General features: G+C 34.4%; 2 protein-coding genes across 3 annotated transcripts; both read right to left on the bottom strand.

Annotated features, from left to right (window-relative positions):
* Positions 1-5548: 5548 nt before the first annotated feature.
* Positions 5549-7890, bottom strand: LOC130943282 (protein OXIDATIVE STRESS 3 LIKE 1-like). The gene is made up of 2 exons (XM_057871079.1): positions 7415-7890; positions 5549-6201 (listed from the first exon to the last, which is right to left on the bottom strand). The coding sequence occupies exons 1-2, from the start codon at positions 7678-7680 to the stop codon at positions 5730-5732; spliced, it is 738 nt and encodes a 245-aa protein (XP_057727062.1). The 5' UTR covers positions 7681-7890; the 3' UTR covers positions 5549-5729.
* Positions 7891-10432: 2542 nt separating this feature from the next.
* On the bottom strand, positions 10433-14373 carry LOC130967018 (pro-cathepsin H-like). Of its 2 annotated transcripts, XR_009081307.1 has the most exons (8): positions 14034-14373; positions 13842-13957; positions 12853-12926; positions 12502-12766; positions 12233-12364; positions 11833-11968; positions 11578-11680; positions 10433-11040 (listed from the first exon to the last, which is right to left on the bottom strand). XR_009081307.1 is itself a non-coding variant. In XM_057891844.1 (7 exons), the coding sequence occupies exons 1-7, from the start codon at positions 14329-14331 to the stop codon at positions 11643-11645; spliced, it is 1059 nt and encodes a 352-aa protein (XP_057747827.1). In that variant the 5' UTR covers positions 14332-14372; the 3' UTR covers positions 11354-11642. The 2 variants fall into 2 exon arrangements, 1 of the variants encoding a protein (XP_057747827.1); XM_057891844.1 differs by lacking the exon at positions 10433-11040 and having other exon boundaries at positions 11354-11680; positions 14034-14372.
* Between the last annotated feature and the right edge of the window lie 12659 nt (positions 14374-27032).

The raw sequence follows: 27032 nt of genomic DNA, 5'->3' as shown, positions 1-27032 counted from the left end.
GATTGCACAACCAGTTCTCTTCCACTCTGCTTTAAATTCGGTAAGCATTTCATCAACATTGTTTACTGCTTTCTTTAATTGGGTTTCTCTTAACTCATGGTAAGAAGGGGGTTTTTAGCCAATTCCATATCTCCCAACCATCTCACAAAACTTTAAAAATTCGGGATTCTTAATAACATTGAAAGGAATAGCACTTGTGTAGAAAAATATGGCACATTGTTGATCACATTGTTCCTTTAGATCCTTCTTCATCATTTGATTTATTGTTGATTGAACTTGAGTCCCTTTTCCTTTTGTGACAAAGTTGCGAATATCTTTTCCCTTTTGTTGAGAATTGTCCTTCTCCTTTTCTGTTTGTTCAGGATAATCCTCATCATCACCGAATCTTCTCTTCTTCAATGATGCTTCTTTAGCCTCCACACAGACTTTCAACATCACATCCTTCACTTCTTCAGGTACTGAAGCACAAGGCTCTGAATCCTCTTTAGTACCGGCAAGATGATGCTTGAATCTATAAATCCCTCCGCTTATAGTCTTTGAGCAATAATTACACTTCACTTTTTTATCATTGCCTTGAACATCAATCCCATGTTTCCATCCTATATCACTTTTATTTTCAATTGCATTTTTCCTCCTAGAAACAGCAGGTGTAGGTCTAGGAATACTAGGAAGCGAAGACCCTGTCCCTGAACCAACATTCTCAGACATTTTATATTTTTATCCCTAAAAATCAACAACCCAAACAACAAATTTAGATTCAGATTATCCACTAACTAAATTCAGATTCAAATTATCCACTAACTAAATTCATAACTAACACTAGTTTCAGCTACACTTACAACAATAATGTTCAAAAGATGAAAAATTTTCAGCATCAGAAGACTTAATCATCACTCCAAAACTCACTTTATCACACAACAGATACATTTTCATTTAAACTAACAATTCAGACTTCAGAGTTTCAATTAAACCAACACAGTAACACTAACAATTCAGACTTCAGAGTTTCAATCAGATAATTTAGAGTTTTAATTCAGACTTCAAAGTTTCAATTCAGACTTTAGAGTTTCAATTAAGATATTTTAGAGTTTCAATTCAAACTTCAGAGTGTCAAATCAGACTTCAGAGTTTCAGTAAACTAAACATAACTACATAAGTACATAACAGAAGCAGAAAACAAAAGAAAAAATATATATAACAGAAGCACTATCCACACATTTTAACCATGATTGAAGCATGAAGCATGAAGCACAGAAGCAGGCAAGCAGCATCAGTTTTTTTTCACACATTATTTTTTTTCAACAGATCAAATGCAGATCAGGGCCTTAATAAATTTGCAGAATTGAATAATTGATACAAAAATTGTTAGCATTTGAATTAGTTTAACAAAATTATTTTGGAGATCGGCAGACTTGAAGCAGATCGGAAGTGATTTAGTAAAGAACAACTGAACAAGGCCGACGAGGGCAGAACAGGGGAAGGGAGGCAAACGGCGTGGTGGTGGGCTCTGGCGCTGTGCAACTCTGCGTGGTGGTGGGCTCTACGAGACTGCGACTCTGCGTGGTGGTCCTTCACTGCGTGGTGGTGACCTAGTGGGCTCTGCGACACTGCGTGGGTGAGCGGTGGGGGATGAGGGATGAGGCGAGGGGAGGTGAGAAGGCGAGGGATCCGTCTAGACTCTGGCGTCCAGCCTCTGTGTGGCGGCGCAGACAACGGCGCCGGTAGATGGTGGAGGGAGTGAGGAGTGAGGCTGGCCGTGAGGGCTTGGTGAAGAGAGTCACTGAGGGTTTCGAACCTCATTTCTTCATTAGTGGGTGTGGGTTACACTTACCGGGTTTGGGTTAGCCACTTTGCTGTAGGGTTTTTTCTTCTGGGCCAAAACGACGCCGTTTTGGCAAAAATGGGCAACGAAATTAAATTCGCTGACTCGCTAGCAAACTCGCGAGTTTGAACGATTTTATCCGAGTCTAGCCGAGTCAACCCGAGTCTACCCAGAAACGAGTTTATGTCAGAGTCAACTCGATTCAACTACCTAAACTCGTAAACTCGTACGAGTTTACGAGTTAACTCGCGAGTTTGACAACCATGGTTGATGCAACCTTAGTTGTCTTCCAATCAGCAGAAGTAAACATAGTCATCAACGGTCCTTTATTATCATGAAGACAAGTGAGAGTCAAATAGGCAGTGGTGAATCTTGTGGCACCAGGCCGAACCAAGTCCTTTCCCTTTATAAAATTCCTCAACATGCTAATGAGCATACTCCAGGAGTAGATAAAAGTGGTGATTTTTCTTCCCTTTTTTATGGTTGTTTCATGCACCTTTAGCTTCTTTTCAAAATCCTCCAATATCAAATCTATGCAGTGTGCAGCACATGGTGTCCAGTACAAACTTTTTCTAGTCTCCATCATTCTTTCTCCAGCAGCCTTATAATTAGCAACATTATCTGTAACAATTTGGACTACATTCTCTTCACCAACAAATTCTACGGCATCTTCTAGCATTTTGACAACTTTATCCGTTATTTTCGAGATGTCAGAAGTGTCCAATGAATAAAGGAAAACTGTTCCCTTAGGGCTATTCACCAAGAAATTACAAATATTACGCCTTTTTTTATCAGTCCATCCATCCGACATGATTGCACAACCAGTTCTCTTCCACTCTGCTTCAAATTCGGTAAGCATTTCATCAACATTGTTTACTGCTTTCTTTAATTGGATTTTTCTTAACTCATGGTAAGAAGGGGGTTTTTAGCCAATTCCATATCTCCCAACCATCTCACAAAACTTTAAAAACTCGGGATTCTTAATAACATTGAAAGGAATAGCACTTGTGTAGAAAAATATGGCACATTATTGATCACATTGTTCCTTTAGATCCTTTTTCATCATTTGATTTATTGTTGATTGAACTTGAGCCCCTTTTCCTTTTGTGACAAAATTGTGAATATCTTTTCCCTTTTGTTGAGAATTGTCCTTCTCCTTTTCTGTTTATTCTGAATAATCCTCATCATCACCGAATCTTCTCTTCTTCAATGATGCTTCTTTAGCCTCCACACAGACTTTCAACATCACAGCCTTCACTTCTTCAGGTACTGAAGCACAAGGCTCTGAATCCTCTTTAGTACCGGCAAGATGATGCTTGAATCTATAAATCCCTCCGCTTATAGTCTTTGAGCAATAATTACACTTCACTTTTTTACCATTGCCTTGAACATCAATCCCATGTTTCCATCCTATATCACTTCTATTTCCAGTTGTATTTTTCCTCCTAGAAACAGTAGGTGTAGGTCTAGGAATACTAGGAAGCGAAGACCCTGTCCCTGAACCAACATTCTCAAACATTTTGTATTTTTATCCCTAAAAATCAACAACCCAAACAACAATTTCAGATTCAGATTATCCACTAACTAAATTCAGATTCAGATTATCCATTAACTAAATTCATAACTAACACTAGTTTCAGCTACACTTACAAGAATAATCTTCAAAAGATGAAAAATTTTCAGCATCAGAAGACTTAATCATCACTCCAATACTCACTTTATCACACAACAGATACATTTTCATTTAAACTAACAATTCAGACTTCAGAGTTTCAATTAAACTAACACAGTAACACTAACAATTCAGACTTCAGAGTTTCAGTCAGATATTTTAGAGTTTCAATTAAGATATTTTAGAGTTTCAATTCAGACTTTAGAGTTTCAGTAAACTAAACATAACTACATAAGTACATAACAGAAGCAGAAAACAAAAGAAAAAAATATACAACAGAAGCACTATCCACACATTTTAACCATGATTGAAGCATGAAGCATGAAGCACATAAGCAGGCAAGCAGCATCAGTTTCACACATTAATTTTTTTTCAACAGATCAATCGCAGATCAGGGCCTTAATAAATTTGCAAAATTGAATAATTGATACCAAAATTGTTAGCATTTGAATTAGTTTAACAAAATTACCTTGGAGATCGGCAGACTTGAAGCAGATCGGCAGTGATTCAGTGAAGAACAACTGAACAAGGCCGACGAGGGCAGAACAGGGGAGGGGAGGCAAACGGCGTGGTGGTGGGCTCTGGCGCTGTGCGACTCTACGTGGTGGTGGGCTCTGCGAGACTGCGACTCTGCGTGGTGGTCCTTCACTGCGTGGTGGTCCTTCACTGCGTGGTGGTGACCTAGTGGGCTCCGCGACGCTGCGTGGGTGAGCGGTGGGGGATGAGGGATGAGGCGATGGGAGGTGAGAAGGCGAGGGATCTGTCTGGACTCTGGCGTCCGGCCTCTGCGTGGCGGCGCAGACAATGACGCCGGTAGATGGTGGAGGGAGTGAGGAGTGAGGCTGGCCGTGAGGGTTTGGTGGAGGGAGTCACTGAGGGTTTCGAACTTCACTTCTTCATTAGTGGGTGTGGGTTACACTTACCGGGTTTGGGTTAGCCACTTAGCTGTAGGGTTTTTTTTTCTGGGCCAAAACGACGCCGTTTTGGCGAAAATGGGCAACGAAATTAAACTCATTGACTCGCTAGCAAACTCGCGAGTTTGAACGATTTTATTTGAGTCTAGCCGAGTCAACTCGAGTCTACCCAGAAACGAGTTTATGTCCGAGTCAATTCGATTCCACTACCTAAACTCCTAAACTCGTACGAGTTTACGAGTTAATTCGCGAGTTTGACAACCATGCTAAATATTCTATTTTCTTTAACAGAATATTCAGTTGATTCCAATAACGGCATGAATTTGGTTATAAAATCTGATATAATATAGGGATTTAATTAAAATATATATATATGTGAAGAATGCTAAAAAATTATTAGAATTTATTATTTTTAACCAGCAGTTAATTATTAATATTTAAAAGTATAGAATAAAATATGTTATTAGATTACTAAATTAAAAAAATTAAATTAATAAATATATAATGACCAAAAATAATAAATTTTGATATTTTTCTAAAATTTCTCTATATATAATGAATAAGAAAAAAGAAAAGTTAAGACGAGTCTGTTAGAGATGGAAAATTATACAATAACCTCTCTAACTTTGCCAAACTTTTTTATATAAATACCAAAATTGTTCTCACATCTAATCCGCCTTAGCCAAACCTAGTTATGTGGCTTAAATAATTAATTTTTTTCATTTATATAATGCTCCTATCTTGAAGCTTGTATTCAGTGCTACCCATAAAGCATATCCAATTTGATATTCAATATGTTCATTATTTTTTATAAGTAATGCTCCTATCTTAAAGGATCGCTTAAAGTTAGATCTAGTCAAAGTTTACTTAATAACCAAAGAAAAGTTGGTGGCTCCGCAACGAAAAGTATAGAAACCAGAGGTGATTGCAACTGCAAACCAAAATGCCAAAATCAACCTTTGTTCTGTATATGAGAGATCGTTGCATTCAACATATTAGTAAGTTTGAAATTTAGCAGTAATCTAATGAGTTGATAGTAACTTTTTTAGGGATTCTTTCATATTTCGAGACCATTTCCAGTGCCATTGGGCATTAGGCATTGGCAATCAAACAAATTACCAAATAGAAGACAGGTAAATCTACTAGAACAACCTGATAATTAGACTTGCAAGAGTAATAGAGGTATTTTTTTTATACAACAGTGCTGGTGGTCAGTACTCAGTAACCTTTAATATATAAAGACAGAGTTCACAAAGTACTCTACCATTACAAACTCACTCGAGTCTTGAAATATTCAACTAAAACTTACAATGTCAAAACCTCAATGTACTTTGTTCCCTTTGTTTCCACTACAAATTGCCAAGCTAGGCAGGTCATGAGTCTCCGCTGCAGACTGAAGATCAGACCAGGAGTATGACCGCCACGGAGAGTTCCGCACTGGAGGACATGGTTGTGGTGCATTTGCAGATGACTTCTTGGCCTGTGGATGAAGAGGAGGAAGAGGGAAAGGAGGTGATATCGACGTGGAAGCGGAACTGTTCCCTTCCTCACTGCTGCTCAAAGTAAGACAAGATGGGCCTCGGCGGATGTTAGACTTTCGCTTTAACATTCCACCAAAATTATCTGAGCTGCGGCTCCTCTCGATTAATAGGTTGCGGGCAAGGAGGTTTTTGCGTTTCTTGGCATAAGGATCCTCTGGCTTTACTATCTCTTGCACAGAAGTTACAGAGATGGCATCAGCTAAACTTGTGAAGGACTTTGATTTGCCACTATAGAACTTGGATATGCCTTTCCTGATTTTACATCAAAATAATCATGAGTTTGAAAGAAAGAGAAAAGGAAGAAAGAAACATATCTGAATCAAAATTTTCAGTTTTTCATAGAACTTACCAAAAGAGGATACATAGTTTAAGTATTTTGATCATCTTTATGTTTCAATTTCCATTATTAGCTTAAGTTATAATGTCCTATTTTACTTTCATCCTCTCTTCCATGCATTTACATAAACAAAATCTTGAAATTTAATTGGAGATATGAAGCAAATAGGTAAAACCAAGAACAAATCGACAAAGCACTTCAGAGTTAAGGACCAAAGGTTAGATCATTTTTCTTTACAAGACAAAAAATAGTTAAAACCCTTGAACTCTTTACATACTTTAGGCCAGCATAAAACTATATGACAACTCAGAATCTATTAACCCATTATCCATCCACACCAATTGATCCAATTATAATAGTAATAGACTTTATGGTTAACCAACCACCCGAAATATTTATTGGGTATCCAACAAAATAAAGAATGCAATGAATTTGGACAAAGAAGGATTTTAAATGCAAATATTTAAGAAGAATGAAGCATATGTATGTGGATAAAGCAAATTCTAAATTGATCCATTTTTAAAAACAATAGCCAATTTAATGAGAGAGAAGGTTAGCCTTTTAATAAACAAAATATGTATTTTAATGGATATGAGCTGTATGTACAACCACGATCTGTCCTATCTAATAAAAAGGATCAAAGAATGGATTAACAAGTGGATGATGGATGGGTTGAATAATTTCAATCATTTGTTTTTAATGAATTATCCATTATCCAAAGATGCATCCAATCCATCCATTTGAGGACCTTGGTCAGCAGCCAAGTAAATTCACATCAATAGTAGACAACCTTGTAAAATTGATGATCTATTCAGCAATTTCATCAATTTATTGCTTTAGTATTTCTATATCAAGTCACTAGTCTTTAGTTATGGAGAGATCCATTATGATTATGCCAACAGTTTCATTATCAAGTCAATGCCAGGAAACTTACTCAAACTAAGGACTAAATCCGGCAAGAAATCAGGAACCATCTAGAAAGTTGCTAAAACCGACGATACAGACACATGGCAAAACGTGAAAAACAGAACCCTAGGACCCTGAAATCAACGAAGCTCGATAGCATACAAGTAAAATTTGGAGCATGAGAAAAAACCCCATGAAAGCAAAAGGGAAAAAGACACTTACTTGACAGGCAAATCTTCTTCTAGATCATTCATGGTATCCAACGGCCCCTTGAAGGAGCTCTGCACCTCTGTTTCGCCAGAATCTTCCCGGTCCGAAGAATCTTCCGACGAGCCACTGTTCCTTCCGATTGAAGATGAAGAGGAGGAGCTGCTAGCGTCCGATTCTTCTTCCTCCTCCGGAAAATCCCGATCGCAGATCGAGGCGCAGTTCCCGAAGCTGGACCGTTCGATCGTAACCCCTGCATCGCTTCCCATAGCTAACGGCATCGTTTCAGAAGAAGAAAAGAGGGTTTGAAAGAGAAGATTAGTGTGTGAAATGAAATTGGAGGAACAACAAAGAGATATGGTGAGGGTTAAGGGGGTATAAATATCTGCCCTGGATAGCACATGGGGTATCAGAATTTTTTCGCCATTGCTGATCACGCACAAAAGATAACACTGTTTCAATATTATTATTATTTTATAATTTATACTCTAGTTTTTAGTTTAATGAAAAGGTGTTATCGATTTTTATTTTTTTGATTTAAAAAATTTATATAAGTATTGCCGTAGAAAATAAATAAAGAATAAAGGAGAGGAAGGTGACAACTTATCCTTATTGAATTTAATAATGATAATTAACAGTCTTTCAAAAACACCAGACACAGAGAATTATCTGTTTGGAGAAAGCAAAGAGAAAAAAATTCATTTCCAATATTAATTTACGAAAAAACTCACTTCAAGTTGAGTTCACATGAAATTAATATCTAAAAGTTATTAGATAAAAATTTAGTTAAATTAGTCAAATTATTTAACGCTATCTATCGACTTCACGCTTGAATTTTCACCTTAATTTATTTATTTATTCTAAATAGAAGTAATTAGTTTATCATTTTTATTTTGGATTTTGAAATGGATGTTCCGAGTTGGTGGCGAAGAATTGGTTGGGTGATTGTGGAGCGTTTGATTAGGGAAGTTGATACTTGATATGATGATGGAAATGGATCAAGTGGATCCCCACACCACTCACCCACCACCATTTCTTGTTTATTCCTCCTCCTTCCTCTGCTTTACTTTCTTTTTATATCATTTATCTCCTTTATTTTCACCATGCTGGGATCGTGTATTTTATTACATTAATGATTTCTTAATAGAGGATAATTATAGAACATATTCTCTGAGCCCATTGTCGCTACTCAATGATTATATTATTGTGTACTGTGTTTAATAGTTTATATGAATGGTGCTGTCAAAGGAGTCAAGTTGCATTTTCTTTAATGCCAAAAAAGATGCATTCCTTTAAATATTTGCATAAATGTGTTAGAGAGTTAATCTCTTATTAGAGTAAAGTATCGTTTTTGTCCCTAACGTTTAGGGTAAGTCTCAAAGTTGTCCCTAACGTTTCAATCGTCCTATTTAAGTCCCTAACGTTTCAAAATTGACTCAATGTTGTCCTGCCGTTAGGGATCCGTTAATAGAATTAACGGCAGGACAAAATTGAGACAATTTTAAAACGTTGGGGACAAAAACGATACATAGAAATAAATTTTAATTTTATCCTTCAATAATATTAATTTTTACTGTACATAATATTCAATCGTTTTTTAAATTACAGTTAATCACATTACTTTTATTTTAAATAAATTAATTTTGTTATAATTTTATTCTTAAAGTAATGTAATTTTTTTATAAATAAATAAATTTTACACTTTCATTCTAAATAATGTAATTTTACTTTCATTATTTAATCACATTACTTATAATTTTTTTAATAATTTTACACTTTCATTCTAAATAAATTAATTTTTTTATAATTTTACATTTAAAGTAATGTAATTTTTTTATAAATAAATAACTTTTACACTTTCATTCTAAATAATATAATTTTACTTTCATTACTTAATCACATTACTTATATTTTTTTTTAATTTTACACTTTCATTCTAAATAAATAAATTTTTTTATAATTTTACATTTAAAGTAATGTAATTTTTTTTTATAAATAAATAACTTTTACACTTTCATTCTAAATAATATAATTTTACTTTCATTACTTAATCACATTACTTATATTTTTTTTAATTTTACACTTTCATTCTAAATAAATAAATTTTTTATAATTTTATGCTTAAGTATTGTAATTCTTTTATAAATAAATAAATTTTATACTTTCATTCTAAATAATGTAATTTTACTTTCATTACTTAATCACATTACTTATAATTTTTTTTATAATTTTACACTTTCATTCAAAATAAATTAATTTTTTATACTTTTACTCTTTCATTCTAAATAATGTAATTTTACTTTCATTACTCAATCACATTACTTATTTTTTTTTTATAATTTTACACTTTCATTCTATTCATATTACATTATTTATTTAGAATAAAAGTGTAAAATTTATTTATTTATAAAAAAATTACATTACTTTAAGTATAAAATAAAAAAAATTTATTTAGAATAAAAGTGATGTGATTAAGTGTAAATGTGATTAAAAATAATTGAATATTATGTATAGTAAAAAATTATTATTATTGAAGAATAAAATTAAAATTTATTTCTATGTATCATTTTTGTCCCCAACGTTTTCGTCCTATTTAAGTCCCTAACGTTTCAAAATCGTTTCAATTTTGTCCCGTCGTCAATTTTATTAACGGATCCCTAACGGTAGGACAACATTGAGTCAATTTTGAAACGTTGGGGACTTAAATAGGACGATTAAAACGTTAGGGACAACTTTGAGACTTACCCCAAACGTTGGGGACAAAAACGATACTTTACTCTCTCTTATTATTTTCATAAGTCATAACTTATTCTTCGATATTTAAGCTTTACTTTCCATAATTAAGAATATTCCAGTTCATTTACAATGATAAGATTTCTAAAATCAATATCCATAAAACATTGTAAAAATACATTTAATCCGGTGCTTAATTTTGGAATTATTATCACCAAGAATATTAATGGAATTGTAATCGCCACAAAAAATGAAAAGAGAACTAAATTTTGTATACATATAACCAAAAATAGAACTGACTTGTCATTATGCAAAGCTGCCAGTTTGTAATTTGTGGTTCACAGAATACATAATAAGGTTGATCAAATATTGAATGTATGAAAAGAAAACCTATCCCCGGAATTGAGTAAGTAATAACAATATTTTGGGGAAAAAAGATTATTGGATATACTAGTATACTATTACTAGTTATGATTTTTTTTAATTAAAATTTAGAGGTATGTGATTGACCAGTTTATTATGGATAATATTGTATAGTAATGTAAAAGCATCAATAACGAGGAGGGGAGGTGGCACGTTGCTGGCTCTGGCAGGCAGTGGTGGTGGGCCGGCGAGGCTTGTCCCTATGAATACCGAGATCATGCCACGTGTCTGGTCAATTCAATCTAGAGCAACCACGTTTTGTTTGCTCCTATTACTTCTCAGCGCTGATGAAGGGCCATCCTCATCAACCATAATTTCCATGGTCTGTCTCTCTTGACTCTTCATCCATTTCGTCTCAATTCTCATGCTCATGGCCCCATTATTTGTGGGTCCCACACTCCTAACTCCCTTTTCCCTGAACTTCGGCCCATATCCACTTTCACGTGCAATGTCATGCGGCAGAGGAAGCCCCACCTCTTCTCATCCTTCATTCATTTGTTGGATTAGATTTGGGTTGGTCTATAGTTTCAAATAACATGGACTCCTTTACAAATTCAATTCTAGAGCATAAAGCCCATACTAAATTCAACCTACCGTCTGTCACGTTAACAATTTCATCTGTTCATTGAAATGAGATTTGTAATTTACACGGCAGAATTTTCACTTGTGTTGTCTATTTAAAACAATTAAATAATTTAGACTAAATTATCACCTAATAGTTTTCAACTATAAAAAATCTTCACCTAATATGAAATCCAGATTTTCAAAGGTTTAACGTTTTGTGCCACCGGTACTGCATCTTTTCAAGCCACTGGCAACATCATGATATTACTGCAAAGTGGCATCCTCTTTATGTTGTATATTTATCGTTTTTTTTTTTCTAAAGTAATCTTCTACTCCCAGACACTACTACTTTTAATTTTTTATAATGTGGTTTACAACATCAATAAGAAACGACGAACCAAGTTCCAACTACAAAGTTATTTTACAAATCAACATAAACTAGTGCCTATGCATTTCACCTTTGAAGTAGGTGGCAGAAATCACAAGCGCTGCCTAACAGCCACCACATGTATCCGCATACAAATTATGCCACAGAAGGATACGACGCACAAGTTGCAACACCTGAAATTAAACCAATCGGGTTAGCATATCCCAGTATGCAAAATGATTAATTTCTTCTTCATTAAGTTAGAAGTGCACTTTTTTGCTAAGTCTGCAGTTCTACCAATCATTTAGTTTTGTTCTTTAACAATGCAGGTCCCATGGATTCTTACCACACATATTCTTGCCCATTTCCATCTTGAAGTAGCCTTTGTCACCCCATTCTTCTCCCCACGAATTTTTTATGAGCCAATACGGGACACCACCTTCAACTCCATACCCAATGGCAAGAACAGCATGATTCACATCCTGCAAGGAAAATCTCAGAAAAACTTTACTGCCCCGAAATTGAGGGTAACTCTCTCAAATTAGTGTGATCGGCATACAAATACACGTTTCATAGCTCTAATCAACAACAGACTTAATTACAATTCTTGAAGATAACAAATGTGTATTAGAAACAACAAACAAGAATGAATGCATTAGAACTCGTTAATATGTTACTGATATGAAATTTTCATTTGAACACTACACTAGTATGTCAAATGTAAGGTATTCTCTTTCAGTCCTCACCATTGGCTTGCTGCCACAAGTTTTACTAGTGTAAACTCCTCCGGCGTACAATTGGAAGCTGTCAACCACCTCAAATGCCACACTAACTGGCCGAACAAAAGCAACTGCGTGTTTCAATTCATCCTCAGCACCCTATATAAATAACATTAATAAAATTAAAAAATTTATTATATTATGTAGTTGAGGTGTAAGTGAGGCAAAAAACAGAAGATTCTGCCATGTCTCTACAGAGCCAACAGCCACACGCATTAAGAAGTAAACCATCTTACCAGGGTGATGTTGAAAGACTCAGTGACCTGAACGGCAACATTTGCAGCTGTAAATTTGCAAACACCATCTTTTGCAGTATAGGGGTATGCCTCCTCAGTCTCAAGGCCACCGTTGTATTTAATATACTCAAAGGCTTGGGACGGTAACCCACCATTGCAGCCAAAGTTGTTGAAATTACCAGCACAATCCACCAGCTGCTGCTCAGAAAGAGAGATATTCTTTCCATATGCTTGAGCATAGGCAGCCTCCAATGCTCCAGTTGTGCTGCACGTTATAAAATGTCACGGTTTGAAACAAGATAAAGCAGAATGGTTTGTTCATTCCAATCAGATTCTCATGGTGAAAACAACCTGAATGTCCAGCAAGATCCGCACTGGCCTTGATTTTTTACTGGACTGACTATACCTTCTTCTCTCCAGTCTTTCTGCACACAAGAACAACGAGGAAAACAAGTTCACATAAGACTCCTCAAAACCCAAGTTTCTTAACATATCAAGAACAATTTGGCCTCTGGTGAAGTCCATTTCCCACAATGTAGAAAAACCAGCATTGCCCAACTAGGATATGTTCAAGTTCAACAAACATTTTGAGTCCAATTTGATACACACACTCACAATATATACTATCATCAAATCAAACTCACTTTTTTCCAATTTATTTTCAACTTTCAAGTAGTAATTGTGAAAGGTACTTTATTTTATTTTATTTTATTTTTTTTATTGATGTTATATACTTAGGTACAAGATTAAATAGAATTTTTTATTTTTAATATTGGAGTGGTAGCGGTGTTTTTCGTAAACGTGGATTGTTGGGATGTTTTACTCAAATGTGGGATCGTTTAACTAGAGAAGCAGAAATCGGTGCGACCGATTTCTGAGAGGTACACAAATCGGTGCCACCGATTTCTGGGAGACACAAATCGGTGCCACCGATTTCTGGGAGGTATACAAATCGGTGCCACCGATTTCTGGGAGGTACACAAATCGGTGCCAGGGATTTGTGTTAAAAAAAATTAAAAAATTTTAAGTACAGAAATCGGACCCAGCGATTTGTGTACTCCCACAATTTTGAAAAACACCAAAAATTACCATGTTAAAGTATATCACCACTTTTTTTTCCATAACAAAAAAAATTAGCCTATTATTAATTTATTCTGTGCATCAATCATATCATACATTATATATATATGACTCCTCAGATTTTATCCAAAGAGTAAAACACGATATGTTAATATGAAAACATAACTTTGATTATACTTAACATAACATCCAGTATACTGAAGTAGTGAAGTTGAGAGAGTGTAAGAGGAGAGTAAATTGGATTATTGGTAATAAATTACCGATTCAGGAAGAGGAGCTTGGGTGATCTTGTGGCTGCCTTTGAGGGTGGCAGAGCAATTTTGAGCAGCGCCAAGTCTCTGTGTTTTGAACTCCTCCCAACTCCAATCAGCAAAGTCTGTAACACAGCATGTATAGAAAGTCACAAACACAGAACAATAGCAAGAACAAAGTCAAAAGTCAACGTTACGCACGATTAACACCGAGAGTGTACGAAAGTCGCTTCCTGTTGGTGGATCTGATGAGTTTCAGATTATCAGAGAAGATCTGGAACCTTCGCTTCATCTCCTCCGTCGTCCGGTAGCTCTTCCTGAAGCGCCGGGCGAAGCGGGCGAACGACACTGCATGGGCGCTCTCGCCGATCACGTGCCGGACCTGTGACTCGATTCCGTGGAGCTCGTCGGATACCAGCCGGATGGGGTTGGAGTCGTCGAAGCTGGATGCGGCCACGGCGGCCACGAAAAACAGTAGGAGCAGCGATGAATGTGTCATCTTCCCCTTTTTCTCCCAAAATCATGGGATCTTCTTTGCGATTCCGCGCTCAATTTGTACACCACCATTGCCACGTACAATGACCACTTTATCCTTCACGTCAACTTCTTTGACCTTCAAAAACATCTAAGAGGATCACTATTTTTATTAGTTATTCAAATGAAAATGACAAAATATATATTTTATATTATTTAATGCTTTTTACTATTATCTTTATGCAAAAATATTTTTTGAGTAATAATATTTTTAAAATTTTCACTAAAATATAATTCGTAACTTCTTATATTTATCCTACCATCAATTTCTTCCTCCTATCATTAGTAATTTTTTATAAAAACTTACGTCTAAAACATTTTTTAATATATTTTTTAATAATTAAAATTTAATACATATAATTGATTAAATCGTATTATTTTTGTTAAAATTATATCAAACAAATTAATTTAACTGAAAAAATAGTAAATCAAATCTTGAATTAGTCTAAATTAATATGATTTTTTATAAAAAATAATTGCAATACTCTTATTATAAAAATTACTAAAATAATTATATTATATATATTAATTTTGAAAATTCTAGATTCTAATTCTTTATTTTTCTATTGTCATAAAATTAAGATTTAGAGTTTTCAATATATATATATATATATATATATATATATATATATATATATATATAAAATAATAATATTTTAGTTATTTTTTATAATAAGAATATTATAATCTTTTTTATAAAAAATAATATTAATTTAGACTGATTTAAATTTTGATTCATTATTTTTTTGGTTAAATTAATTTGTCTGGCCTAATTTTGACAAAAATAATACGATTTAATCAATTATATGTATTAAATTTTAATTACTAAAAAGCATCTTTAAAAAAAGACTAGAAGAAAGGAGTTTATGATGGTACATTGAGGCTAGAAGAAAGGCTCTAGTAAGCTGTTGCAAGCACTAGGTACTTCCATAATTTGGTGTCGGCAAGAAAGAGGAATAACAGAATTGATGCATTAGTAATTAATGGATGGTTGATAAGAAATCAAGGTCGGATCAAGATTGCTATCAGAGAGTTCTATAAGAATCTGTATCATCAGGAGATATCGCCGGTTGTGGGGTTTAGGGATGGATTGGTAAATTAGATTGATGAAGAAGAGGCTGCAGCATTAGAGAGAATGCCGACAATGGAGGATGTTAGACAGGTAGTCTGGGATTGTGAGTCATCTAAAGTTCCAGGAAGTGATGGGTACAACATAAATTTCATTAAAAAGTGGTTGGACGAAATTGGTGCAGAGTTCACTATTGGAATCTTTTCATTCATCAAGGTTGTCTTCTGATTCGAAAATTACATGGGTGGTCCTAGCACCAAAGTTTATTGGAGCAAATGAGATTAAGGACCTCCGGCCAATTAGCATGGTAGGTTGCATGTATAAATTAATCTCGAAAGTGATGGTCCGAAGAATGAGATCAATGATGCCAGGCCTGGTAGGTGAGACTCAGAGTGCATTTGTCAAGGGTCAGAAAGTACTTGATGGGGCACTTATTGCATATGAAACAGTACAATAGTTAAAGATGAGAAACAGCGATCATTAAATTAGATTTTCAGAAGACGTACGATCGGGTTAAGTGGGGCTTCGTGGATATTGTATTACAGAAGATGTGCTTTGGTTGTAGGTAGAGGGAATGGGTGAAGGAATGTGTTAGTGCAGCTTCTATGTCGATTTTAATAAATGGTTCACCAACAAAACCGTTTAAGATGGAAAGGGGTTTGAGACAAGGAGATCCACTGTCTCCGTTTTTGTTTGTTCTTATTGTTGATGACAATGGATGTCTTGCATAGGATGGTAGGGGAGGCTGTTAGAAACAGACGTATATTGTCTTTGCTAGTTGGTAAGGATAATATAAAGTTATCACATCCCCTGTTTGCAGATGAACTATATTGTTTTGTCCACCGAAGGAGGAGACCATTAGAAACTATGCCAGGCTGTTAAGATGCTTTGAGGTGATGTCGGGATTAATTATCAACTTCAATAAGTCAAGTTTGATCCCAATCAACTGCAAACAGGCATGGTCCCACAATATGTGCAACTTATTGGGATGTAAGGAGGCTAACCTTCCAGTCAGATACCTTGATATTTCTTTAGGAGAAAACCCAAGGCGGGTTAGCACTTGAAAACTGATAATTGATAAAGTGGAGGAAAAACTTAACTTGTGGAAGACAAAAGTGCTCAATAAAGCAAGTAAGCTAGTCCTTATTAAAGCAGTACTGATTAGCTTGGCGGTATACTATTTAAGCCTGTATAAAATGCCGAAAGCAGTGGCAAAAAAGTTGATTTTGTTGCAGAAAAAATTGCTATGGAGTAAGAAGGAAGGTAGGAATGGTTTGGCATTGATTAAGTAGGAAATGATTTAGACTCCTAAAAAATTGGGAGGATTAGGGGTAGGTGATGCCGTAGTTAGGAACACAACCCTCCTTTTCAAGTGGTGATGGCGATTCTCAAAAGAGGAGTGTCCACTATGGAAGAAGGTTGTATGCTCTTATCATAAGTTGGACCCCAATGTGATGTTATCATCGCAGACACTACCTAGTAAAGGAGGTCTATGGAAGGATATTTGCCAACTACAGTTCAAAGATCGTAATGTGAGAGATAAGATGATTGCTGAATTGTCTATGGAGGTGGGTGATGGAAGGAGGACTCTTCTGAAAAGATATTTGGCTACAAAGTGGTTCGTTAAAGACGAGTTTTCCGAGACTCTTCTCTATTTCAAACCAAAGAGGATCTGTCATAGGGGACTGTGGGTTTTGGGACGGGTTAGAGTGGATTTGGAACTTTCGGTGGGGGCGAGTTCTATTCCAATGAGAGTTGGAATTATTGGATCAATTGTACGAGACCTTAAGGCTTGTGAAGTTAGCATGTGATACGCAAGATAAAGTTATTTGGAAGTTTGACAAGGAAGGTATTTTTTCAACTAACTCCTTTGTGCATGTGTTGCAGTGAGAAATACTTCTGGAGGATATCACCAGCTATAATTTCACCAAAACATTATGAAAATATTTGGTTTTGCCACAAGTGGAGTTATTTGTCTGGTTTGTTTTGATAGGAAGAGTAAATACCAAAGAAAGATTGCATAGGCTAGGAATTATTAGACATGGTGATATCCTGTGTGTATTCTGTAAAAAAGATGTCGAACATATCTATCACTTGTTTCTTGGTTGTGAGTTTACCTGGCAGGTGTGGTGTGAATGACTATCTGACTTTGGGAGGCTGTGAGCTATTTCAGGTTCATTGAAAGAACATTTAGAGAGTTGGATAGAAATTGTTAACAGGAAAGAGGAGCATAACAAGTGGCCCATATACTTATTTGCAGTTATTTGGAATGTATGACTAAAGAGAAATGGACGGATCTTTAATAACAAAGAAGTCGGAGTGGAAGAGGTATTTTACATATTTTTAACTAGCTATAGAAAATAGTGTAATTTGAATCTCTTTGGTTGTTAATGGCAATATCAAAGATACCATTAGAGATTGTTTTAGGTTTTAATTCGTTACATTTGTTGTTTAAGACTTCATTTAAAATTTTGTTACTTTATTTTATTGTGTTGAACTCATTTATTCTAAAAAAAATTAAAACGTCTTTATTTTAGTGATTTTTTTTTATATAATATGTAGTGAGGTGTGCATTACATTGTAGACAATTAAAAATATTATAAGATTGCTTAGTGGGTTTTGCAATATTGTATATCCTGCGCACATACTTTGCATGTGGCTAAGACAATTCTCTATGCCAGGGTAATAAAATAGTAAACATGTGACATATAAAGTTAAGAATAAGTAAGCCAATATTAAAATTTAAGTGAAATTAATTTAATTTTAAAAGTTAATTCGAATCTAAAAAATTTTTACACTCAGAAGATTATAAAGCTTTTATTTTCAGATAATGGAAACTTGACAGGCATATATGTGACTTTAGTTTGTGATCAATGAGAACTTAGATATATGTCCAACTGTCCATATAGGTATATAATAATATGACATTATGCACCAGAGAAGACGGGTATAATGCAAGTAAAGACAAAAGAATTTACGAAGGTGGTTGCGGGATGTTATCAGCACTCAACAATAACATTTACAAAAAAAAAGTGGCCATATTTTTCTTCTTTCTTTATAAATATCTTGCATTGGCCATTCATGATATTATTGTTCACTTAAAATATCAGCACACAGTTCTTCAACTTGACTCCACTGGATATTCTGTCCTTGTTTAATATAAAAAAAAATATCTCCTTTTTTGTTTTGGTTCCATCCGAAAACAAAAACAAATTCTTAAAATAAACACATCACGCAACGCGCATGCACATGCATGTCAGATCAAGTATTTGTTCACGAATTTTTTATTTTAATAAATAAAATAAATATAATAATTACTAAAATAAATAATTTTAAAATTTATTATTAAAATTTATCGTTTTCTCTTATTTTGTTTATACTATAAACGAGATAATTTTATACGTATATTATTTATAGTGTAAATAAAATACGTAAAAATTTATCTATTTTATTCACAATGTAAACGAGATAAGCTAAGAAAGGATGACAGCTATATATACAACTCATTGACAGTATTGACCAGACACTAGTTTAAATTTTTCAACCACTTTTTTCTCTCTTTTATCTCCTTTTTGACGATATAATCGATAAATACGACGATGGCGCGCGCAACTGATAATGACGGAGACATTAATAAGCTGAACGAGTTTACATTATGCCGAGGTAGCCGACTTTACGGTTAGTTTAGCTTTGTTGAATTTTATGCAGTCCCATATAGATATATGTGTGTATATAGCCATGGTCATGGTAGTCGTAAAGAACTAGAATATTATTTGTATAGTTAAGAATAGGTCATTGGTAAAAATTTAGAATTCTTTTTTATTTCACCCTGTGTTAAGTTGTTACTACATAATTATTAGGGATAAGTATTGTTTTGGTCCCTCACGTTGAGGGTCAGAATCGAACCCGTCCCTGGTGTATATTTTGATTTAAAATCATCCTTAACGTATTTTTTCGTATTAAAATCGTCCTTTTTATTTTTTTTGAACAAAAATACCCTCCTCCTTTCCCCTTTCCCCTCCCCCTCCCCCTCCCCCGGTCTCCCGTTCCCGCCTCCCCCTCCCCTCCCCCTCCCCATTTTCCCTTCCCCCCACCCCCACCAATACAAGCACAATTACCTCCTCCTCCAAATTCAAAAAAAATTTATCAACAGAAATTACATATCAATCACAATATCAAATTCCAGATTCAGAATTTCAAGCAAAAATTCAAATCTAGTGTTCCATAGTAGACACAACAGAAAAGCCACCAACAGAACACAAAATTAGAAAATTAGAAGCTGAATCATCAATCGAAATTCAAGATCAAGTGAAATTACAGACTGTGGATACAGAAATTATAACCTCAAGAATTCAACAATCTAATTCAACAACTCAACATCAGCTTTTAGCATCTTAGCATCAAAACAACAACTTCATATCTGTAATGGGAGATTCTGATTCAGGAATCGACCTACCTGAATGCCGAAACGCGACCTCTGAACGCCGGCGATAGTACGTAGTGGGAACAGAACCAACTGAGAAAGACGACGACGTCCACGACGGCATAACCACTCAGAACAGCGGCGGCAGATCTATTGGATCTGGAACCGACACTAAAGCCGCCTTGCTGGTTCACGGACGCGGCGGTCGTAGGCGAGGCAGCTGCGAGAAAGACCGCGACGAACGACCTGGTGGCAGTAAGCGGCGCCTTTGAGAAGAGAAAACTCGCGATGACCCGAGTTGACGAAGCGGCGAAGATGAGAGAAGGAGGAGGAGGCAGACGCGGCAAGGCGGTGAGGCGCGAAGGCGGCGAGGTGGGCAAGGCTCGCGAGGCGGCGGCGGTCACCCTCCCTCCTTCCCCCTTCCCCCTCCCCTCCCCCTCTCGCCTTCCCCCCTCCCACCTCCCCCCACGCGTATTTTATTTTATTTTTTAAAAATTTTATAATTTTTATTAAAGTAAGGGTAATTTAGGAATAAAATAAAAAATTTTATTAAAAAGGTCAATTTTAAAACGAAAAAAACATTAAAGACAATTCTAAATTGAAAATTAGATGAGGGACGAGTTCGATTCTGACCCTCAACGTGAGGGACCAAAACAATACTTATCCCTAATTATTAGTTTGGAACTCTATTTTATTTCTTTTAGTTTTGTCAAATTTATAATTAGATTTTTTATATTTTTTAATTTAGTTATTATACCTTTTTAATTTTATAATTAGATTTTTTGTGTGTCAAATATATTAAAACTAACAGAATAATATTTTTTTGAAAAATATGTAACTAAATATCTAATTATGTTCTTAATAATAAAATCTATAATTTATAAAAAAGAAAATATTTAACTTTAATATCTTTTATACTGTAAATATCTAATTAAAAAACTTAAAACATTGTAAGAATTTAATAAAAAAATATAGAAACCTATTTAAAAATTTAGTGATATTATAAGGATCGTTTAACTTAAAAGAAGCAATAAAAGTTTTAAAATTACTTATATATTAATTGTGAACATATATTTTTTCTTCAGAGTCCTCGACTTCTATTACCCCGATAAGTAAGTCATACCCTTCCTCCACCCGATATCATCGTCCCGTATTTGAGAGAGGCTGGATTCGGTGATATGATGCCTCTCAGAGATTTCACATTCGACAATGCCCTGATTACGGCATTCGTGGAGCGATGGTATCCGTAGACCCCCACACATTTCTCTCCCGTGGAGTGAGGTAATCCTCCTCTCCCATGTTGAAAAACGGAGTTCTCTCATGCATGGCGTCCAGATCCAATATATGATAGTGACTTGGTACATCTGATAGCGCTGAAATTAGGTGAGGGGGGAGACAAAACATAGCGCACAGCTGCCTTAGCAGGCGTCTCCAGAACAAACTCCTCGTCATCACCCCCCTCAGAAGAATCATTGTCTCCACTTTCGGCAATGTACTCTTCATCAGAGTCTTCCTCATCCAACTCCATGTCCGCCACTGGAATGGCGACATGAATGGGTGGTGGTGCGAGAGGTCGGTCGTCCTGTACATAGGTCGAGTGTACAGAACCACCACCTCCGCCGACATCTCCAACATCGGCAGAAAACTCCATCATTTGCTCCGCCATGATTCTTCCATGGATGTCGAACATGAGTCGCACATGTTCGTCCCCTAAAAGTTGAAATAGTCGAAATCGAAAAACTCCATTACCCAACGATGCAAGCACCCTATGCCCCACCCTTCTGACTTCCCTCGTTTCTGTGCCATCAGCGTTGCTCAAAATCAAACTCTTCAACTCGGACAACGAACTGACACGCTGAGTGCGCAATAGAATCGGATTCTCACATTCAAATATCACCCCATTGTCGCCATTTTTCATACAACAATTGGGATAAACATACACAACTATGTATACGCTATTAGTGACCATTGTTGCCTTCTTTTTGTGAGAAAAATGGGACAGAAGAAGATATGAGATGAATATGGAGAATGTAAAGGGTTAGACATCCTTTTATAGCTGGTAGAAAATTGTCTCACTGTATCTCGTTTACACTGTAAACGAGATACGTGTAAAATTATCTCGTTCACAGTGTAAACGAGATAAGAAAGGACGGCGAATTTCGATAATAAATTTTAAAATTATTTAGTTCAGTAATTATTATATTTATTTTATTTACTAAAATAAAAAATCCATTTGTTCACCAATAAATTTTGATATTACCAAAATAATTAACGCTATTTTTTATTCTGAGAACAAGATAAAAATAATATACTAAAAATAAAATATAAAAGATAAAAACATAAAAATTGGTGTTTTTTATATTTTATTTAGTGATAAATTAAAATAAATTATATAAATTTAATTTATTCTCATTTTTTAATTCAAAAAATTTAGAAAAATATAATAATAAAATATATAATTATAAAAAATTAATAAAAATAATAAAAAATAAAAATAAATTGTGTCTGTTGAGTTTGGAAAACTTTAAAAAATGATGATGATCAAACATTGTTAAAAATAATTAAATTGTAAAATTATCAAGTTAATTAATTTCATTGTATTGATTAATAATTTTATTGTGTGCAAATTTTATGACTGGGCCAAAATCAAACAAGCCCAATGTGATGACAACATTCAGCCTTTGGTACAAAAATATTTTAAACATTATGGCTGAATTGTTATTATGTTTGTTGGGCTTGAAAAGTATGGAGCAGCTCAAAATCTTGTGTTGAAAGACCAATTTTTTCATAGTCCGAATTTGAAAAGAAAAAAGAAAGAAAGAGAAGTGATCGGTTACTCACTCTCTATTTTGGTGGAATTCAAATTTAATTAACTTATTTTAATGTCTTGGTAACTGGAAAGAGAAAGTTAAAATTGATTTGATGGCATTAATTGATTTTATACGTTTTTAGGCACGGAGAGTGAAAATTTAACTCATTTTAATTGCTTGCTTCAATTACATTGATAGCTTTTTTTCATTCTCTCTCTTCTCTCTCTAGTTTTGGTCATTTCAATGTCAGAGAAGAAGATGGTAAAAACAAGTAATTAGAAGAAGGAAGCAGAAACTAAGAAGAAGCAAGAGGTCAAGGTGATAATGGCTCTTGCAAAAAGAAGATCTACAGTATAGCGTGGCTGAGATCTTTACCACTAATGGTAAGATGTGGTAAAGAAGCCTCAAGATCACCATGCCTAAAAATGATAGCAATCCAATTCGGTCAGAAAAGAAGATCCCTGGGGTATGGCTCGTTTCTACTTTTTGTTCATCCATCACAGAAGATAGCTACTGTAGCTACATGGGAGAAGAAGCAGAAGTGAAGCAAATGGAGCTGTCAAGGATCAATGATTCATCAAGGGTTAGAAATCTTTTTTGGGGACCAAGTCAAGATGGAAGTCTCAGATTGATGAAGCTTGATGAGAATGGATGAGAGAGAGGTAATTGTATGTTGGTTTTTACTTTTGGTTCCCTCTCTCTTCTCTCTGTTCGAACTGGTTTTGATGTTGAAGAAGAAGAAGTTGGCTCGGTTGGATTGGTTTCAACTTTGGAAGCTTTTCCTTCTATAATAAGGGTTAACGGCCAAGGCTTGAAGCAAGGAGAGAAAGCACATAGTTCTCATAGCTACCTAAGTTAACAGAAATGATTTTCCTTCAATGTTCTTCATTTTATATTTTCTTTAGTTTTGTTTGTCTTGAGTCTCATGGTAAAAAGGCAAACAGTGTGAGATTTGTAAGAAAAAGTCAGTGAACGAAAAAAGACAGAGGGTACAAAATTAAAGAAAAAGCCATAGATATCTTAGAGGTCCTTTATACATCTATGTTGTGTATCATGATTCTGTGGAAATTTCCTTACAAGTTGGGTTAGCACTTAGCAGTTGAAAGCTTGGCAGATAACCAAGTCAAGTTCAGGATTGGGGATAGATTCTAGACTTGTCCCGAATAGGAAGGGTAGTTCCTAGGGAGAATTGGTGTTTGTAATCAAGATAATTATAGTGAAATTCCATCATTATTTTGATGGAGACTAGATGTAGGCTGCATTGCACTTGGCAGCTGAACCAGGATACTTCTTGGTGTGATTCTCTCTCTCTCTTCTACTCCATTTCTGGTTCTATTGCATAGGAGAAAAAATTAAAAAATATCTCCTCTTTGGTTATGAGACAAAATAAAAATGTCTCTTGACTAGATACGAGACAAAAATAAGAAAAATCTCCTAAAGCTATTTCAAAGGGCAGAAAGTAACACTCAGCAAAAAAAGGGCTAAAATTCAACTCTCCCCTTTCTCTTAGTCACTGATTACCATTAGTGTCATTTGTTAGTGTTTTAGTATTTTTTCTGTCAAGATGAATACAAAATATATTAAGTTAATATCACTAGATATAATATTTCAGCTTATATCTTATCTATTATCTATAATTTTTTATTTCTGTATTTCTATCTCAATATCCTATTTTTATTAATTGTAATTACTTATTTGCAGTGCGACTTGTTTTTGTTTAATGGATAATTTAAGATTTTAATGCTGTTAAAAATTAGTGAGACCTTAGCCTAAGATACACATATAAGGTTGAGATATGAGTCAGCTACGACAAGCCTGTCTGTTTCACTCACTGCTCGCAGCAATTCTGAAAAAGTACAAATGGTCACCATTGAAGATGAGGATCGAACTTCTTAAATCGGGGGAGACGCCACATCGGCGAATTTTACAAGGCAGCACATGTAGATTCTGATCGAAGCCACCGACAAGGATTTGGGTGCTTGATTTCTTCTCCATACAACAAACAATTTAAAGCTTCGGAATAGCTCTGGTAAATGGCCGTCTTTAGAGGTAGAAACAGGCCTAACTTGTCATGTAGTTTATTAGTTTGAGCCTGACTTGTAGCTTGTTATAAATTTTTTTTAAAGTACTAAGCATGGCCTGTTATTCAGCCTGACCTAATTTGAAGCCTGTTAAAAGGCCTGCTAATTTTTTTATAAAAATATTTATATGTAATATGTCATATTTAATATTTATAAGAATTTTCAAATTCTTAAAGTATTTAAAATATATAAAAGTATTTATAATAAAATATAATAAATTTAAAATATTTCATAATTTTGTTAATAATAAAAAAATTATTTATATATTTAATTATATGTTAACAGGTTCAGGCAGACCTAACAGACTAATAAGACTAATTAGTGAGTTTGTGTCTGGCCTGTTAACATATTGAGGCTTTTACAAGAGTCTGAACTTATGCCTATTTTATAACAAGACAGGATAGACTAAGCTAAACACAGATTAGGCTGCAGATCCTTGACAAGCCGTCTGACCTTTTTTCACCTCTAGCCGTCTTTAAAGGAAAGGAAGAGAAAGAAAGGATTTGGGTTTGATAGGGAGGATGAGTCTCTGCGTGGGTAATTTTTTGGGTCAGACTAGATTCTGATTGTGTGGGTCAGGTCAATTCTTTAATCTAAGGCCAGATCTTAAAAGAAAAAACTATGTGATATATCCAACTTATGCAAAAATGTTACTTTTGTATTAAATTTAATTATAAAAATTAATTATTAATATAAAATATATATTAAAAATAAATTAAATAATATATATTTATATACAAATATATAATAACTAATTTTAATAATTAATTTTAATGTATACTTAGCATCATTGCAACTAAAGTTTGTTTTGGTTAGGATATTTTTTGTTTAATGTATAGAAAATAAACCTTACATATTAACATAATGTCCAATGCGGTGTGTTAAATGGTGCCGTCATGCTAGAAAGTAGGAACAAATTCTCACAGAAAAATGTAGGTTTTTTTCTCTTCCATTTTTTTTGGTATGAGAGATAACAAATTTAGACTCTTTTTTTAGTTTGCATCAGGGTATCTATCAGGCCGGAAGTCCAATAACTAATTCTTCAGGTACTGGCGTAATGCTGAGGCACATAAAGTGGACAATCCTCCCAAATAAGTAAGCTTCATTCCTATTTTTCAGTGAGTATTGAATCCAAAAGAGATGGTTAAAGGATACAGACCCTCATCCATATGTGCCAACTTGCGTTGGTAATTCAGACTCTAATACTGAATAGTGTCACTACATTTTTTTAACGGCTTAGGTTTTTGGTCACGAATCACTTTTTTTTATTGTCATGGGTCACCAATTTGAATTGCCTTCGTTGACAGACCCAAAAAGGCCCTAAAGCCTTGACGCCTTGTTTTCAAACTAAACGGAGCATAGCTTTACCTATTTTCTTAGTTCAATTAGTTGCAGTTACTCTCTTGCCCTGTTGGGCCTCCAAGCCCATTATCACTTTAAAAGTGTGACGCACAGTAAGGATTCTTTGGTGCCTCAATTTTTGCACCGATATTTCTATATGGTTGGATTAATAGAATAGAGATTTAATTGCTAATAATTGGTGACATTTATTTTTCATATTTTTCTCTAAAAAAATTTGTAATTTATTTGGTAAATTAATTCCAAATATTATATAAAATTAATGTCACTTCCCAACTTATTTATTTATTTATTTATATACACACTTAAACATTCTTTTAGTTGCCGAATATAAGAGTTAATAAGGCAAAAAAAACATAATCCCATTTTACCTTCTAGAACCCTTCGTTTTCTTTCTGATCGATCACATCAAGTTAGGTGGTTTAATTAACGTATTGGTGGAACGATGAGGTTAGAAAAATTATCACATGTTCCGTTGTACTAGTATGAAATATCATGTTTTTTTGTACTATTCGATTTTCATTATATATTTATTTTATAGTGAAGAACTTGAAAATAAATTTGTCAGTTTTGGTTGTGACATTTATTGGTTGAGTTTCTAATTTTTTAGCTTGGCTAGTAATGAGACGTGAGCCACTATTTATTCCATTGAAAATTAAATCTTTATGCAATCCTTAAAACACACTCCATTACTAACGAATATCCTAATATATTTAATTTTATATTTCTTAACAAATTATTCAATTTTTTAGTAAAATATTATAAACATATTCACTAATCTTTTTAAAGATGATGTTCTTATTTTTCTACAAAATTTTTTTTTAGTGACAGGTTTAGGATTCAGAAAATTTTGACAAAAAATCACGATCAAATTATGGAACTTTACACACACATATATATATATATATATATATATATATATAT

The sequence above is a fragment of the Arachis stenosperma genome, chromosome 1 (genome assembly GCF_014773155.1).
Source record: "Arachis stenosperma cultivar V10309 chromosome 1, arast.V10309.gnm1.PFL2, whole genome shotgun sequence".
NCBI lineage: Eukaryota > Viridiplantae > Streptophyta > Magnoliopsida > Fabales > Fabaceae > Arachis > Arachis stenosperma.
Note: the sequence above shows the minus strand (reverse complement) of the source record. Positions and strands in the feature narration are given on the sequence as shown.

What these genes read in the sequence shown, in the direction of transcription:
- LOC130943282 (XM_057871079.1), bottom strand. Translation starts at nt 7,680, where the DNA reads ATGCCGTTAGCTATGGGAAGCGATGCAGGGGTTACGATCGAACGGTCC. An exon ending in GAAGAAGATTTGCCTGTCAA is followed by an intron (nt 6,202 to 7,414) that starts GTAAGTGTCTTT and finishes ATGTAAAATCAG; the next exon opens with GAAAGGCATATCCAAGTTCT.
- LOC130967018 (XM_057891844.1), bottom strand. Translation starts at nt 14,331, where the DNA reads ATGACACATTCATCGCTGCTCCTACTGTTTTTCGTGGCCGCCGTGGCC. An exon ending in GGATCTTGCTGGACATTCAG is followed by an intron (nt 12,767 to 12,852) that starts GTTGTTTTCACC and finishes TATAACGTGCAG; the next exon opens with CACAACTGGAGCATTGGAGG. An exon ending in AGTCTTTCAACATCACCCTG is followed by an intron (nt 12,365 to 12,501) that starts GTAAGATGGTTT and finishes TTATTTATATAG; the next exon opens with GGTGCTGAGGATGAATTGAA.